The sequence below is a fragment of the Anabrus simplex genome, chromosome 11 (assembly GCF_040414725.1).
Source record: "Anabrus simplex isolate iqAnaSimp1 chromosome 11, ASM4041472v1, whole genome shotgun sequence".
Classification (NCBI taxonomy): domain Eukaryota; kingdom Metazoa; phylum Arthropoda; class Insecta; order Orthoptera; family Tettigoniidae; genus Anabrus; species Anabrus simplex.
The window spans coordinates 55,488,212-55,507,247 of NC_090275.1; the positions used below are offsets into that span (position 1 = coordinate 55,488,212).

The 19,036-nt window shown below is 35.9% G+C and overlaps 1 protein-coding gene across 1 annotated transcript in view; it reads right to left on the reverse strand.

Moving 5' to 3' along the window:
- Positions 1-9,135: 9,135 nt before the first annotated feature.
- Positions 9,136-19,036, reverse strand: part of Zfrp8 (Zinc finger protein RP-8) — a 36,288-nt gene continuing 26,387 nt past the window's right edge. Inside the window, exons 4-5 of the mRNA XM_067155261.2 lie at positions 13,410-13,704; positions 9,136-9,982 (exon numbers count right to left, since the gene is read on the reverse strand). Of these exons, the coding sequence (XP_067011362.1) occupies positions 13,495-13,704 (210 nt within the window). The 3' untranslated portion in view covers positions 9,136-9,982; positions 13,410-13,494. The remainder of the gene's footprint in view (positions 9,983-13,409; positions 13,705-19,036) is intronic.

The window sequence follows — 19,036 nt, forward strand, 5'->3', positions numbered from 1 at the left end:
GCTCAGATTTAGAGAAGCACCCAGCCTTAACAAAGAACTGCTCCTTTTCTCAATTCTCTAGTCTCTTCTATCCCCCCCCCCCACCTTACCTCGCAACAGGGTATGTTTTTCAAAAAGGGTCACACTATTTTTATTATCGGTGATAATGGCTGCAGCTGAAAATTTTGGACTATTGTTACTTTCCCATCTGTTTCCTATATATATATCACTCTTCTGGGCTTTCTAACATGAATAATTGTACAAAATGGATATTTTTATCATTTGAAATATAGCCAATTTTATTCTTAAGCAGTAGTTTAACCAAGTCTGTACATTCAAACATAGACATACAAGTCAATGACACAAAATTAGTCTGCAGTCAGGTTCATATAGGCAATGATCGCCATGAATGATAGAGAAAATATTTGATTGTCACATACAGCAAGAATACAAGCAACGAATCACACTGGAGAAGAACAATGTTTCATTTACGTAGCAATCTGACAAAATTTGAAGAAATTCTCCAGAGGGGCTCAAAACTTTGAGATATATGTGGTATACTTCAGGGTACTAATAATAACAATAATAACAACAACAACAACAACAATAATAATAATAATAATAATAATAATAATACACTACTACTTGGATGGTTTTCAGAAACACGAATGTAGAAGAAATTCTGAACCGGAGGAGTTCCTCTACATGATGATAAATCTATTGATATGAGGCTGGTATATTTCAAGCACTACCAGGTTGAACTTACAAGGAACCTTCTTGAGTGCGAGAACGCAAATGCAACTGCTAGACAGGACCATTCGAAAGCGACAATAATAACAAGGGTCACAGCAAAATATTAGCCACCAATCAATCACCACTGATCTTCATCTGGGGCTGTTGCCCAGATGGCAAATTCTCTATCAGCTGTTTACTTTATATTTTCTTAATGCTCCCAGGTCTAAGCCCACATTTTGTACTTGCCCCCAGATTCCAAGTGAATTGAGTGATTTTCAAAGAAATCTGTGCTCTTTACCTACTCAACGGATTTTAACTTGTGACACACCACCTGAAAACTGCAGACTTTTACATTTATTTCCCACTTACAGTATTCAAATGTTCTGAATAGTGCACAAATACTGCTATGTGAACTGAAAAAAGAAAAAGTAATTTCAACCTGCAGCCAGTCCCTGCTATGAATGGTGTGAAAATGTTGCTCATAGGGTCGGTTGGTGTATGCATTTCAGTGGGCTTGGCAGACTGATATGTAATAGCAACTCTGGCTCGGTGAGGAAAGCAACGGGAAACTACCTCACTCCTCATTTCCCTAGTACACCTCTTCAGTGATGCCTAGGTCATCTATGACAGCTGATGGCAGAGCTGTTGAGGATCCCACCAGCGGTATCGCTGACAACTGAACATACAATTTCAACCTACAATATTTGTTTCTCTGTTAATGTAAAATACTAATTCTGAAAGTGATCAAATAGTTAATGCAGAAAGAAAGCAATATGAAAATCTCTGATAATGAAACAGATGAATTGGGAGGGTATATGAGGGTACTGTTTCTGTGACTGAAGGTTAAATTTCAAATAATTTTGAGCAGGTCTGAATACTAGAGATTTTAATACAACTTTACAAAATTGAAATGTAGACTTTGTAATGAAAATGTTGCTATGGAATAACATTTACCACACACACAGATAAAAAAAAAAAATACAAGCTACTATATACTACCTACTAACTTATTATAACAAGCTATTATACTTTATCTTTTCTAGTATTCAGGCCTGCTCAAAATTGTTTATGATATATAACCTACAAAGACACAAATAGTACCCTCCCAATCCATCTATTTCGCTATCAGAGTTGTTTATATCACCTTCTGCATTTTATTTTATTTATTTTGCCTTTTCTTTGCATTACTTTCTGCATTGTATTTTTGATTTGTAGAAAATTTAGCAAATACAGATCAAGCAACAGAACTTGTTACTAAATACACACACGAATATGTAGCTATACCCAAGCCCATCAAAATTGCGGACAAAAGCCTGTAGAATCTATGGAGTATGGACATTAGTGTTAAATGACTTCAAAGAAGTTGGAAATACAGTAGAAGTCCGATATAGCGAGTACGGCATATAACGAGAACCCCGTTATACCGACAACTTTTTTCTGTCCCTTCAAAATTCCTATATTAAATTGTGTATTATCTTTCGGTTACAGCGAGAGCCCTATCATTGACACATCCGTTATTACGAGCAATTAAGCGCGCAAGATTTTTTTGTTATCGATATTTATGCCCCCCCCCGTGATTATGTTACATGCAATCTATTATCTTCGCTGTGTCCACTAGTGAGTTTTCTCCTCAACATTCGAAGGCGATGTCGATTAGTAATAACTGTCGATTGTTGTTCTGTAAAGAAAATTTGAATTGAAAGAGAACATATTTTCGTAATATGTGCATAAATAACATGTCCGATAACAGTTCTAAACTCATTAAAAATGAAGGCTGACTAAACGATCGCTTCATTTTAATGATAAATACTGCAATCAAGTAAAAATGGGATACACCTCGAGATATGGCAGAGTGCGTTATTGATTTCAGAGGTTAGTTTATATTTTCTCGCGTCTGGTTAAATTACGGAAAGGTTATTATCATGTAAATTTATAGCGAAAAGGTTATCATTTCTCTACTGGCGCTTAAGTATGTTTTCATCATATGTATAGTACGGTTAAGTTAGGATAGGTGACGCTGTTTGAATAAGGAAACTGAAACGTTTGCCACAAAATACGATCAATCATCTTGGGTACGATATAGTTTTCTCATTTGTGCATTTGCGAGCTCTCTCGTCGACATTCGAATGCGATGTTGGAGTAGATTAGTAATACCCAACGACTGCTGTTCTCTAAAGAAAATTCGAAATGAAAGAGGATAAGTTTTCGTAATAAATGCGTAAATAATGTGGCCGACAGCAGTTGTCGACTCATTAAAAATAACGGCTGAAGTAAACGATCTCTTAATTTTAATGTTATGTACTGAAATTCATTTAAAATGTGATTCCTCCAGATATGGCAGAGTAGACCTACATCACTGATTTCAGAGGATAGTTCATATTTTCTCGCGTCTAGCTAAATTTTGGAAAGACTATCCACATGCAAATTTTTAGCGAGGATAAATCGGCTCTACATGCGTTTCAAATATGTTTTCACGACACATATATGGTTAGGTTAGGTGACGCCATTTGAAGAAGGAAACTCTGGAGTGATACTGTATTTCTCCGAATCCAAGACGATGTTTTTCCCCTCAGAATCTCATGCAAAAAAATCAAGGGTTGTCTTCCATTCGCGGCCTAACAGGAATGAATACCACTGGCAACTACCGTGCTAACCACACCGCTTCTTTTTACCCCCGCATGCGCACGCACACACAAAACTCGTTGACAATAAACGACCGCCTCTTTATTATACATCGCTAGCCGTGATAGCCGGTTGTACGGTGCCTGTGTGTAACGTCACTGGATCTTGGGAAATAGTGAGGAGAGAATCACATTCTACTAGCCTCTACAAAGGATGTTAGGAAAAACTTAAACGGTCCACCTTTTCAATACAAAAATGTTATATTTATTTATAACATGTATTTGCACTTGGAACTAGTTTCGACGCTGTGTTTGCGTCATCATCAGCCAAAATGTGGGAAATAGGCAAGATGTAGGCATTTATATTACACAAGGCGTTACATTAAACAATACACATCTTATAAGGAGATAAAAACAGGGACGAATATAGAAACAAATGAATCGTTGAGAAAACAAAAGTTATACATATTAAAAATAACCTTAACCACATATCTTGCAGTGCGAAAGTGTTCTTCTTGAATGATTCCTGAATATAAAAAAAAGAAACACACGCGCACACATTTCTGGAGAGCCAGCAGGCAGGACAAAGTAAAGTGAAACCTTAAGAGTTCTTCTGAGAAGAGTTCCTCATTTTCGACTAACTAATGAAGTCTCCCTTGAGTTCCTGATAAACATACATAACAGGAAATTCACCTTCACTCTCAACAATAGCTCTAAAGACCAACGGTAAAATTTTTATTTTAAATATTGTGCAGAGACGTGAAAGCATGATTTTGAACATGATATAACTCCTTCATATAACCCAGTTTTTTAATACAAGGTGTTGCATTAAATAATACACATCTTACGAGGAGATGAAAACAGGGACGAATGTAGAAACACATGCATCGTTGAGAAGGCAAGTTATACATATTAAAAATAAGCTTAACCACATAACTTGCAGTGCGAAAATATTTGCCTTGAATGATTCCTGAATACAAAACGCGCGCGCACACACTTCTAAAGAAGGAAAAGGTGAAACCTTAAGAGTTCTTCTGAGAAGAGATCATGATTCTTTCTATGATCTGACTAACTAATGAAGTCTCCCTTGAGTTCCTGATAAACATACACAACAGGAAATTAAACAATACATATCTTACAAGGAGATGAAAACAGGGAAAGTTATACATATTAAAAATAACCTTAACCACACATCTTGTAGTGCGAAAATATTCGTCTTGAATGATTCATGAATACAAAACACACGCGCATACATTTCTGAAGAGCCAGCAGGCAGGAAAAAGTAATGTGAAGCCTTAAGAGTTCTTCTGAGAAGAGTTCATCATTCTTTCTATGTTCCGACTAATTAATGAAGTCTCCCTTGAGTTCCTGATAAATGAGGAACTCTTCTCAGAAGAACTCTTAAGGTTTCACTTTACTTTGTCCTGCCTGCTGGCTCTCCAGAAATGTGTGCGCGTGTGTTTCTTTTTTTATATTCAGGAATCATTCAAGAAGAACACTTTCGCACTGCAAGATATGTGGTTAAGGTTATTTTTAATATGTATAACTTTTGTTTTCTCAACGATTCATTTGTTTCTATATTCGTCCCTGTTTTTATCTCCTTATAAGATGTGTATTGCTTAATGTAACGCCTTGTGTAATATAAATGCCTACATCTTGCCTATTTCCCACATTTTGGCTGATGATGACGCAAACAAAGCGTCAAAACTAGTTCCAAGTGCAAATACATGTTATAAATAAATATAACATTTTTGTATTGAAAAGGTGGACCGTTTAAGTTTTTCCTAACATCCTTTCTCAGTTCAATACGGACAAAATGAAATTCCTATGTTAAAAAAAAAAAAAAAGCCTCTACAAAAGCGAGCCTTCGAATTCTTAGAAAGGCCTCGGCTACTCAGTGGCAGAGTTATAACGCGTCTAATGTACCCGACTCTTAGTAAAATTAAGTTTTATAGACAGCAGGAACATTTTCTTGATGGATAGTCGTAAAGATACGTGGAACAGGTATTGCCGGCAAATTTTCAACGGCTTCTAGTCGATACCGTATTGTGATGCCAATTTTAAGTTAATTGTTATTAAACACTCGGAAATGTAGAATAATTGTGCAGCCGCAAGAAAATATGGCATAGGCCTAAGTAAAGCCAATATTTGGCGTCAGCGTGAAGACAACGATAGCTAAAAAAATGTGTAGTGAACAGAAAGTGCATTCAGTGGTCCGCAACAAGGACGCTTTAAAGAAGTCGAAAATGAAATTGTGAGGTATGTGCACGACAAACGCAAGGGTCAAATGGCCATACCGTGCAGCAATAAACTCGTTCGTTGACTTTCAGCGTCCGCTATTAGGCCTATACATCGCTAGAAGGTGAAGTTGGCCGAACCCGGCAAGCAAGACGTGCGTGTAGCGGTAGCCGGTTATATCTGACGCCGAGTAAAAGTAACGTACCGGTAATAGTTTTATAGACGGCAAGAATATTTTCCTGGCGGATCGCCGTATTGTAGAGATATATGGAGCAGGTATTGCCGGGCAAATTTTCAACGCGTTCTCTTCGGTATTATGATGCCAATTTTAAGTAAATGGTCATTAAACCCGCGGAATAAAGAATAATTGTGCAGCCGCAAAAAATTCGGTATAACGAAAGCCAATGTTCGGCATCTAAAAATGCGTACTGTACAACAAAGGCATTCATATGATTTTACAAAGCACTTTTTGAGCTTGATTAAAACTTTTTGTAGGAAACAGTGGGGTTCGTCATGGAATCGGAGAAGTACGGTACTGTAATATTTTCAGAACGAAATTAACATACACTTTCACGTAGAATCGGATTTCAAAAAAATAACAAACAAGCTGTAGTGTGGATATCATCCACAGAAACGCATGTTTTAAACAAACCGATTGCCATTTCATACCGATTTTAATGTGTATGGGGGTTTTCCGACTTTTATACAAAAATCGGCTATAACGACAATCCGCTATAGCGAGTAAATTTTTGGCGGTTGTGAATTCTCGCTATAACGGACTTCTACTGTATATACAGAAGAATGACAGAAAATTAATGTATGGGAGGTGCACATAGTAATCTTCTATGGAATGTATTTGATACACTTCACAAAAGGGTTCCAATGACCAGCTTGGTATCTACAAAATGCAATGCTATTCAACTCCCAAAGCGTTCACCTTTGATCTTGCTGGCACGAACTTTCGTGATCACTGTAGTGCATCATTTTCCCATTCTATGATCATTGTGCAAGTTAAAGATTTTATTGAAAAATTTTCTGTACGTCTATGACATCAATTTTGTGAAATGTACATTCCAAAAAAGGTTGCTTTTGTTCTCCTATATAAATTGCAAATTCTGCACTCACTCTTGTTAGTACTGACACTTTAAACTAGACTGCACTTGTGACTTTGCACTCAAGTAGATTCCTTGTTAGAAAGTCAGTGCTCTACCATTTGAGCTACTCAGCTCAACTAATAAGAAAAATACTCTTGAAGAAGATTACCTCCCCAGTTCAAAGGAAGTGTTACAAGGAATGAGTTTTAACAAACAAATGACAAGTGTAAAATACACACCCCAGTTTTCAACAATCTTTTACCCAGGAGAGTGTGCACAATATTATACATAAATGCATAAATCCAGTAACAGTCTTACTAATAAAAAATCCTAATACAGTTGTTTAACACTTGTATAGTTATACATTGAATAAACCTCATACAAGCGTTGCATATTTTGCTTACTTATATGCATTATATTACTATACTGCATGTATACACTCGCTCCAAGCCGTAAGAATCACTTCCTGCAGTTCAGTGGCGTATTTCTTCACGTTCACCGCCTTTATGATCGCCTTTGCTGGTCATCTAAGAGCAAAACTGTTTGAGAAGCCATGTGGTAGCACGAATAGGATAGAATGCCCGAATAAACAAGATCAGAACATTAATACATATATTTCAGCAGTATATTATCCTCACTAGTAATAATTACGTCACTGATAATACTTTCTAACCTCATTCCGCGCTCATGTCCGTAGCGCTGTGAGAACATGTAGTTCGCATGATATAGAGCTACCTCTTGGATCTTTCATTAAGTAATTTCTGTCTGTGGTAATGACAATTTGAGTATACTCTTTTGTAAATATATATTTCCTTTTAAAACTTTTATCATCCACGAAAAATGGGTCACTCCGTCTTAAAGTGGTTTATTTTACGAACATGTCCAGCCTCTATAACCTCTAAATTTCTATGCCTTCTGCATTACAAATATTGTGGAGATCGTCAATGTTATTTTCCATTCTTTCAATGTGAACTTAATGGAGGAGTCAGATATTTTAACACGATTATATATTATATCATGATTTGGGGTGAAACAGAAGAGGAAGTACAGACCAGACTCAACATATGGAAATCCCAGTTCCAGGAATATAACCTCAACATCAGCAAGACCAAGACAGTGGCGATGGCAGTCAACAGAAAAGGGCGTCCAGCAAGTATAAAACTAGGAGACCACCAGCTAGAGTGTGTGGATAGTTTTCCTTACCTTGGAAGTGAAATCTCCAGTGATAATTTGGTCAGAAAGGAAATTACAAACAGAGTGCAAAAGGGATCAGAATTCAACTGATGATGTTTAACAGGTATGGTATTGAAGCATGCACCCTTATAAAAAGAGATTCATCAAGACTGCAAACTTCAGAGATGAAATTTCTTAGATCCACCATTCAGAAGACCAAGGTGGACAAGTCAAGAAATGAAGAGGTGAGGAAAGAAGCCAGAATAAAAACATACCTATTAGACTGAATCGGCACCTCCAGATGACAGTGGTACGGGCATGTGATGAGGGAGGAGCCTACAAGAACAGCCAGAATAAATTTGGAAAGACAGGTGAAGGGAAAAAGATCTCTAGGAAGACCTAAAACCCGATGGATGGACATGATCAAGGGTGATCTAGTTACCAGAGGATGGACAGTGGATGATGTTCCCCATGACAAGTTGTATATGGACTGGAAGAAGTGGAAGAGGCTCATTAACAGTACCCGGGAAACTGGAACTGTACAATTATGATGATGATGATGATGATATATTACTGCAGACAGTAAATACCACTAAAATAAATAATTGAAAAGCTTAAAGACTTAAAGAACTTAAATGTTTTTAACATTTGCAATCAATGGAATTTAATTTTGGTTTCCTTCTAGGATCCTTATTTTTTGATAAAGGCCAAAGGCAGGCATTTATACCAGTGGATGCACATGCACATGCTTCCCCTAGTATACTGTCACTACATTGTCCTACATAGGAGGCTTGCAGTGGTGTCTCGACTGCACACTAGCGCCAGCGTCTTGGAGACATGTAGCATTCCAACTCATGAGCCCACTGCTGTACTGGGGCGAAATGCTGGTAATTTTCATGATTAAAATAGGCTAAAGACTAAAAGAGCTTAAATGTCTTTAAACTGATCAATTGTTACTTTTTCCGTCACTCGCTGCTATACAATGCTAATACGAGTGACCTGGTCTGTATAAGCAATGCAGCGAATAACTATAACAGATATATACACAAGAGGCTTATACACGGTTTATTAGTAAATTGCACATAAGCAGTGTATAAACCTTGTATAAAAGTTATACATAGTTTATTAGTAAGACTGTAAATGTCCAGTTCTTAGTCTGGCTCTCTTCCAGGTACAATATCTTTCTTGATGTACTTCACTTCATCTGAAAGTATGTGATCAATTTTGCATAACTGCTGTTAATGTAATTTATGCCATGTTCCTGTAATATGACACTGGTTCTTATAATGCAGGCAATGACCAAGACATATTTGTAATTTTGCTACATGTATTAACAAGGAGAAAAAACCTTGACCAAAAATAGTAGACCCTTTCCCACGTGATACTACTAATAAATAATCAAAGTGTCCAATTTACAAATACACAAATGTAATTTGCATTTATTTCTTTAGCATCCCCATTTTGGAGCAAGACTGTAAGCATGTGCGATACATTAACATGGCCAAATTATAGGAGATTCTATAAACAAATTTTAAGAAACAGAGTTACTAAAAAATTACACGTTGTCATTGCACCTGCGAAAACAGCTATATGACGATGTTCTTATAGGAAAACTAACCCGCAACATATATAAATCATTTAGAACTACATTCTTTGGTATATCTCAAACAATACTGAAACTTATATGCTAAAGTTCTAAGCTGAAATATTTTGCATAACGGTTTTTGCAGGTGCAACAATAATAATAATCTTTCAAATACATTTGCAATGAAAAATAGTGAATTGTATACAAAAAATAACAATTAAGTAACATGTTACTGCTGAAATTACACACTTTTAGAAGGCTTTAAAGAGCTGGAAAACATCTGAACAGACTTTAACTGTACATACATATGTTCTGGGTCTCATAATTATAGACAATACTGTATGTTAACTATTGACAATCAGCTCTAGGTATGACCATTGTATACATCTGGCACCCAAATGGTCACACTCTAAGAGAGACAGTATGAGTACAACAAAGACAGAACTTTTCTTTCTGTCACAGATCTGTGCTGATATATACCGTATTCCTTCCAGAGCAAGACCGCTACATCTCTCTTCACTCTCTCCGTCCAAGAGGCCCAACTTCTCGTCATCAATCTGTAATAAGAAGCAGAGTATTACCAGCTGTAAGACTTCTGAAACAGGATGACATTCATTCCTCAACCCTCCTTCACTCAGCGTGGTGATGTATCAGCACGAGACTTTATGGCAAGAACATTTATTTTCTAGGCTGCGAGAAAATAAGTGTAAGTCAGAAAATGACTTGGACTCTTCTCCCCTAGACAGACATTAACATGTTTACTTGTACTGTTAGGACCAAATTAAATACTGTTCTGACTTATACCCCCTATTACATAAAATAAAATGTCATTGTGCGAAGCCCATATTGTTGTATCACTTTAGCAATCCTTATCACATATTCCACCTTTACAATAAAATTTGCTTCTTTATTAATCAACTACATAAAAATCGACACGTTTCATCCCTAGTGGGACATCCTAAGTTGACACACGATTAGAAAACCTTGTAAAAATTGTCACATGGATATTAGTACATATGCACAGTGGAAAACACATTTACTTGTAGATAAAAATGATGTACGATGTCTTGTCCTTAAAAAAATCAGATCTGAGTGCAACTTTGTACTAAAAATCTTGAGGAGTCTGTCCATATGTTCAACGTAATTGATGTTGACAGACCGAGTAGTTCAAAAAACAAGGAACATTCAATTTATAGATGGAACATTTGACTAGGACTGCATAGTTGTTGGTGGAGTACTGCATAAGTAATCCACTGGCCTAAAAACAGAAAAATGACAAGACGACATAAGTCATTTTTATCTATAAGTGAACGTGTTTTTCACTGTGCAAATGTACTAATATCCATGTGACAATTTTTACAAGGATTTTTTTATTCATATGTCGAATGATGATGATCCGCTAAGGATGAACCGTATCGATTTAAATGTAGTCTATTAATAAAGATGCAAATTGTATTTTAAAGTTGTAATATGTGAAGGATCGGTAAAGTTATACTACCTAGACCAAAGATTGAAATCTCTTCCTGAACTCACACCGTGGACTTATGTATCTGACAGAAGTGTGAAAATTATTAGACTCAACACTAATTTTTGAACTTTTTCATTGTTGTATTACCTATTAATTGCCTGTCCATAAAAATCTGTAGTGGGGCACTATTACGTATTACTCGTCTGTTTAACATGTTACATTTTCTTTCAATTACATTAGTGACAATATTATAATCAACAGACTCATCTATCAATATTAAATTCCAAAGTTGAGGATTTTTAATTTCTCTTTTGAGTCTAATTAGATAAAATGGAATTACATTACGTTGGTTCTGTGATATTTTGCTTTACTTGAGCACTGGCATAATTCATTGTGCTTTATACTATCTAAACTCTTGGAAACTAATGTTGTAGGATTAGCAACAGACCAAACAAAACTGTTTAATCTCAACATAATATTTTAAAAAATACGAATAATACAGTATTTCATGAAGTTTAGTAAGTTGGATGAATATTTCACTGTAAGATACGGAGTTCCATGGAACAAATTAGAAATACAAGTGAGGGCAAAAATAAAACTAAGGCAACTTATAATTTTCATACCTCTATATTTAGAACATTTTCTGACTTATACTAATTTTCCCTGGCAGCCTAGATTTAGGACCTCCTGAATTTATCTGTTTTGGTCTTTTGTGGAGACGAGATGCTAGACAGCAATAGGGAATCGTGATAGTAACTTACAGCACTAGTTTCAAGTCATACCTAGAAAGAGGAACAGTGACAAGAACAAAAAAGTGGATAAACACAATGATAGGTGAGTGTGGGGAGAAACAGAAAGGAAACACAAAAGGACAAGGATCATCTCCATTTCTTCATACACTCTTAACCTTTTAAGTGCTGAGTTACCAGTTGACTGTTTGGTATCTTAGTGCTGAGTTTCTTCATTCGTATGTAAATTTTTTTTGTAGAAGCCTCAATTTTTATGTTATCTTTATAAATCTAAATGCAAATGGAAAATCCTACACTTATTTTCACGCTACCCCTACACCGCGGGGCCAGCAATTTATGACGCATATAGTACGCGCACTTTTTAGTGATAGATTTTTGTACTCTGCTGAGGAGTAAGAAGGGAGCACTGCCGGTTCCGGTAGTACTGCCAACTGAATGAAAATGAAACCTCAATTGAATCGATAATATGATCGATATGAATTTTCTAAACTTTTTATTATCTTACGCCAACAACTGTGTCTCACACAATATATAAATACTATATAACATTTCCCGATGCGAAACGTGTTCCTAGCATGAATTCTATAGTTTGGCTTTGCTGTGTAAACAACAACAGTACGAGTACTTAAAGTGTACGCCAGATGTAGCACAGTGATGATAAGCGATTCTTAGTTTGTGTTTCAAAGGTTGCCAATACGAATCTCAAAGATAACCGAAGTCGACCGATTCAGCACTAGGGTGTAAATCTATCGCTAAAAAGTGCGCAGATAGTACATACAAATAATAATATTTATATCACACTGATACACGGAGCAAAATTAATAATAGATTCCTTTATTAGATTTTAAAATGAATGGAAATTCAATTTTATAGGTATCTCTGAACACTTGGAATAACGTTTGTTATATTTTGTCGCCATAACGTGAAGAAAAAATACCAGAAACTGTCACCGACACAACTCTCTGAAATACATTCAAGTCATTAAAATTATGAAGTAAAAATGAACACAAATGCACTGAAAAACGCGAAACTACAACATACAAAACAGATCAGTATGTCTCATACACTACTAACATACAACTTCAACAGGAAGAAAAGCACAAACCACATGAAAAAACACGTGGCCTACAATTCCAACGACAGTACGCACAGAAACGATATTAACAGTGTGCGAACCACAAAATAACAAACTCATTCTTTTGTCCCTATTAAGAAAGTCGCTAGCGTGTGCTTGTAGGACGATTGCCGCCCCAAATTCCTTGCTGTAAAGCACGCACGCTGCTGTAGTGTGAAGGAAACAGACGATACACTCGCCAAATACACACACCTGAAAATGAGGTTGTGTAAATTACACAAGCACATCAGAATTTATCCTAGGGGAAGAGTATTGACCATACTGGAGGTTATACTGATCAAAAATAAGAAGAAGTAAAAATAAGTCAGAAAATTAGAAGACTAGTTAAAAGTTAGAAAGTTTCCGGGTAAATCGGGAGGGTTGGCAGGTATGTCTTTAATATGCCAACGACGACATGAAGAATCAAGTTTTTTTGTTTAGCCTTCAATAATACACCACCTCAGCCTGCATCGAACCCATAAACTTGGGATCGCAAGTCAGACACTCAACCACTGCTCCACCGAGGCAGCCTATCAAAGAGCAATCATGCAATACCTTACGATTACAGAAACTTTTACCAGAACCTTAGAATACAATGCAAGGAAAGGGAAAGCTAGATGCAACTCAGGATATAACAGCACTAGTAAACGTACCTTAAAGCGAAACCCTACGATGACGAAAATATTGGTGAAATAAATTGATGTTATTGGTCACCACTGGAGGTGACAAGGCGTTTTGTCAGTTGTTATTACAGTTCTTGGTAGTGGGGTTATTATTGACAGAGACCGTATTCCGTTGCTGGATATCTTGTTTCCATATGAACTCTTCTTTATATGCTGGTCCTTCATCGTTGCAGCTCTTCCGGCAGGTGTACACAACAAGAACGCCCCAGTCTACACTTTTGCCAACTCCATCAAGCGCAAGGTGGTTCAACATCTGAGGCAAAATCTGTTAATAAGAAAAGGTACATAAATCAAAATAGATAAATACCGTAACAAAAAATTCCAAATATTTAATGAAGTAGAACTTTGATTCTCCAGACTAAACAGGACTGGATGTAATCCCGACTAATGGAAATCCTGATTACTGTATAGAAAAAATAATGGGGAAAATGTCATTGTACAATATATTTTTGAAACTTACCATTTATCTCTAAAGAAATAATAACTGAGCCAGTTCAAACAGTTAAACACGATCACTCCCATATCCAACTTAAGGCGGATAACAATTGGTGGGAAAAATATATAACGTATCAAAGATGAGTTTAGCATTTAGGTTTACCATAATTCCTATTTGGATCTAATACCTTAACACTCAAATGTGATGTAGTTTGCCTTTATGCGATATACATATGAATTTTTGCGATTACTACGCTAAGCTTTTAACATCCAAAGACCGATCATTACTGCCTACTGGCCATGGGTAGGCATTGCAAGGCGCAAGTTGCACAACCGTAGGTTGGTAATGTCTTTGAGTTGAGCCAGAGATACTCCTGAAGCCTGTGGTAATGTGATGGGGAGGGCCCACGGAAAATAAATGGGGGTTGGTACGCATGGGTGCTGACGGGGTGGAAGGAGTATCTTTGGTTGTAGGGCTGTTTTGCGGTCTGTTACGCAAAAAAAAAAAAAAAAAAAGGGGGGGGCATCACTCATATATATGATTGTGTGCAGAATATTCACAGAAAACAAGACGCATGGAAGTTCCTACGAAATGGCCGGAAGTGTACGTGTTAAGGTTACCGTACTATACATAATTAACAAACAGTTAATACAGTGTAAAAATAATGCATACAGTACAGTATTTGTTTATTTCATTCATAGATTTCAAAAAGGCTTATGATAGTATACACAGACCTACTCTTTTAAAAATCCTCAGATCATATGGCCTTCATCCTAAATTAACAAAAATTATTGAACTAACTTTAACCAACACAATTTCAAAGGTAAAGTTCAGGGGAGAAATGTCAAATGCTTTTACAATAAATACATGCCTCAGACAAGGTGACTGATTATCCCAACTACTCTTCAATGTGGCTCTAGATTACATTATGAAAATTTGGCAAAAAGAAAACCCACCTAAAATCAAAATTGGAGAAAAACCCTCAATAAGGACAAACTGCCTAGGATTTGCAGATGATTTGGCTCTTTTAGCCCTTGACACGGAAGAAGTCCATGCTCAGATCACCAGTCTCCAGAAAATTGCATTAAAAATAGGATTACAAATATCCTTTGAGAAAACTAAGATCATGCCAATGAAACCCCTTGACATAAACAAAGTTATCATAAATGATAAAAAAATTAACAAAGTCCGACAATTTAAATACCATGGAGAAATCATTATGCACAACTTAAGTGAGAAAGCAACATGGATAAATAGAACAAACAAAATTAAAAAAGCACAATTTCTTACCTGGTCAACTTATAAAAAAAATGCCTGTCAATAGACACTAAGATACAGTACTACAAAACTGTAACTTTGCCCGAAGCCACTTATGCTTGCAAAACCTTGTTCCAAATTAAAAATGAAAGAACTGATCAGCTCCTCAAAACTGAAAGAAGAATTATTAGAACTTGCATAAATAAAAAGTACCAGGTTGAAAGAGTCTGGAGAATCCTCCCCAATGAAACTGTCTATCGAGAGACTGACCCAGTTACCAGGACTATAAAGAAGAAAAGAATCTCTTATTTCTTTCACATCTTATGATTACCAGAAAACAGGATTTTACGACAACTAGCGATTAGAAATTTGTTGAAGAAGAAGACAGGAGGGCATTGAATCAAAGAAATTCAAGAGGATCTCAAAACAGTTGGACTCAAAATTACAGTTGCAGAGAACAAGAATAAAATTATCACCCTTCTTAAGATTCACAAATTTTCAACTGAAATGATGCACAGAAGGCCTGTATAGATTTCAGACAAATTAAGAACACTGCGATCAGAACGAATGAAGAAGTACTGGGCACATAAGAAGAATCAAACAGTACAATTTTCAAAGAAAAAGTGTACATGAAAGACTCAAGTGGTCCAATGTGGCCAATAAAGTTAATAATAATAATAATAATAATAATAATAATAATAATAATAATAATAATAATAATAATAATAATTTGAATCACTTATTAATCGCTTAAACACAAAATGTAAACATGTTATCTACTCCTATATTACAGTTTCAGAAATAAAGTACTGTACTGTAATTTAATGTTAAATTATTTGTTCTTAAGTGAATAATTATTTTTGCATAAAACAAAATTGATTAATATTTTTGCTTAAACTGATATGGACTAACGAGAAATCCTGACTAAAGGCGGCTGAACAAACTAGGTTCTTCTGTTCTGAGAAAAATTTTGAATAACCGACAACTAACATCTTTTAAAATTAAATTAAGAAGAAGAGTATCTAGCTATTAAAGACAAGATATAAACAAGAAATAATATATTTAATAAGCATAAAAGTAAAATTATTGCCTTAACAGATACAGACTCTTTTGGAATCGAATTATAAGGTGCTTCCAAATATCAGTCCATTCACCACAGCATTAAAAATATGTCCTGCTCAGTTATCTCTATCAAAGTAGTGAAGATTACATGAAGAAATGCTAGTAATGTTGTTGTTACTAACTTACAAATGTTCTTAATAACTTGTCAATCTTCATCGTTCCATAAAGAACATCAGATTCTTTCAAATCACACTTTTAATTTTTTTTTTAATGAATTAATAATATTAAGAAATGTAAAACCATTTATGCTAAAACCTATGTCCACTCTTCTATTTATACTGTATTTGTTGAAATGATGTAACTTATATTAATGAAGTACTCCTCACTGGTCCACCTAGGAGTGGAAGGAATGTGGCACAATGCACTGTCACTGGCGTTGCATCAGCTGGCTTGTTTATCGATAACCTTTTGTCATGTCACGCTCCAGTGACGTTACAATGGAACCAGAAACAAAATAATGTGAAGATAAACTTTTTGCACATCACAATCAGTAAAACTAAAGATAAACTGTCATACAAAATACACAGGAAACGTACTTGGAACATCGCACACAAAAAACTCCAATAACCTGACCGCACGCAAATTAGCATAAAACAGATTTGAACAACAATATACAAATAATTTTAAAAAAACATAGGAAAAAACCACCATCCACTCAACACAGTACTCCAGTTATTACAAAATAACATAAAAACCTAAACAAACCCTCACCTAAAAATGATAAATATGTAGTTCTCAATCTTGTGAATAAAAACACGTACAAAACAGCTCATGTATTCAAAAAGCAAGATTTTTTAACATTTAAGACAAACAACACACTACAAAAACAAATTAGTAAATGCAATTTGATTTCATTTTTTTTTTTTTTTTAAATCTCCAAAGCAGGGATATATGAACTCAAATGCCAAGAACCAAATTGTAATGCCATATACATCGGCCAAACAAAAAGAAGTTTCCACACCAGGGATGAAGAACACAAAAATGAAATTAGGCACAACAGACACTTAGCCTTCTGCAAACAAATATATGACAACGCCCACTACTTCACAGACATCAGTACAGATCTTCAAATATTACACACTGAACATGTGGACTGCCTTTCACTTGATTGGAGCAAAGCCTTTGACCAAGTGCCACATGAATGACTTCAGTTAAAGCTACAACAATTACTGGTATGGGTGAGGTCCTTCCTGAAGGGTCGAACTCAGTGTGTGGTATACGGAGGGACTCGGTCACAACCTATCAAAGTGACATCAGGAGTAGTTCAAGGTTCTGTGATCGGTCCTCTGCTGTTCGTTGTATTTGTGCTCAATCTTCCTAAATGTGTAACCACACACATGGCAAAATATGCAAATGACACTGTCCTGTATAAAAGTATAAAAAACATAGAAGACAGTCGAAAACTACAATCAGACCTACAAAATTTATCTGCACGTTGTTCCATGAATGAGCTAAACATAAATGTAGATAAATGTAAATATATTACGACAAGTAGATTAAGAAACTGCCTAGAGAACAGATATTAATTAAATAAGAATGTTGTACTGTAGTGTGCAAATTTCAAACTTTTCGGATTAATTATTTCTAGGGATTTGAAATCGAACCTGCAGACTGACGAGGCAAGGCGAAAAGCAATAAAGAGTCATGGGATTTCTTAGAAGGAACCTAAAAGGCTTCAAATCAGGGGCCCTACGAACAGCCCATCTCAGTACGGTAAGACCCATACTAACCTATGGTTTTCCTGCCTGAGTCCCACAATAGTCACAAATCTAAACAAAAATACAGAATCAGGTGGAGAGGCTAATAATTTACCACTCCATCTTCATTCGGCTAACCTCCCCTCAACAGAAACCATTGTCAAAAGAATCGACTTGATCTTCCTCCAAAAATCCCTCGCCAGCTTCATTAACCTTGACCCTCCATTTGCCCATACCACCTCTTACCAATCCCGTTACTACGGCTGCTCCGCATGTCTCTGGGATGAGCTACTTCCTAAAATAAAAGCCTTGCATCTAACAGTTTACAAACCATGTAAAAAGATGTAAATCTCTGTCTGTACATGGACGGGAGTGAAAGGGAGTGTAAGTGTTATCTAGTGAATGGATTACTGTACGAGTGTAAATATGTGAATAATGTAATTATCTATATATAAAATAAGAGTTTCATCTGTACATTGCTCAGAATTTAAAAAATAATTGTATTTCTGCATCCGTCGTGTCCACAGTAACAACAAAATGCACGTTCTAATTTTCCATATTTTCTGTCTGTATGTATGTACGTACGTACGCACATCACGCGAAAACGACTGAAGAGAATTTAATGAAAATCGGTGTGTGAAGTCAGGGAATAAGTCCCTACAATCAAGGCCATAAATAATTTTATTCACACTGCCTGAAATGGTAGTTTAGCGGAAGGCCTAAAATTGAATTCTCAAATATTTATGTTATTAGTGGTCCTATCGATAAATACTACATAACTAAAATTATATAGTATTAAATTTCCGATCATTTATGTCTTATACATTTTACTGTACCAGCTATGATAACAAGGATATTAATCAATTCGGATTTTTGTTGCAGAGTCCATATCAGTGCCAAGTCAAGAGAAAAAAAGGGGTAAACATATTTTAATGAAAATCAGTATCATCATCATTGTACAGCTCCAGTTTCCCAGGTACTGTTAATGAGCCTCTTCCACTTCTTGTCCATATACAACTTGTCATGGAGAACATCATCCACTGTCCATCCTCTGGTAACTAGATCAACCTTGACCATGTCCGTCC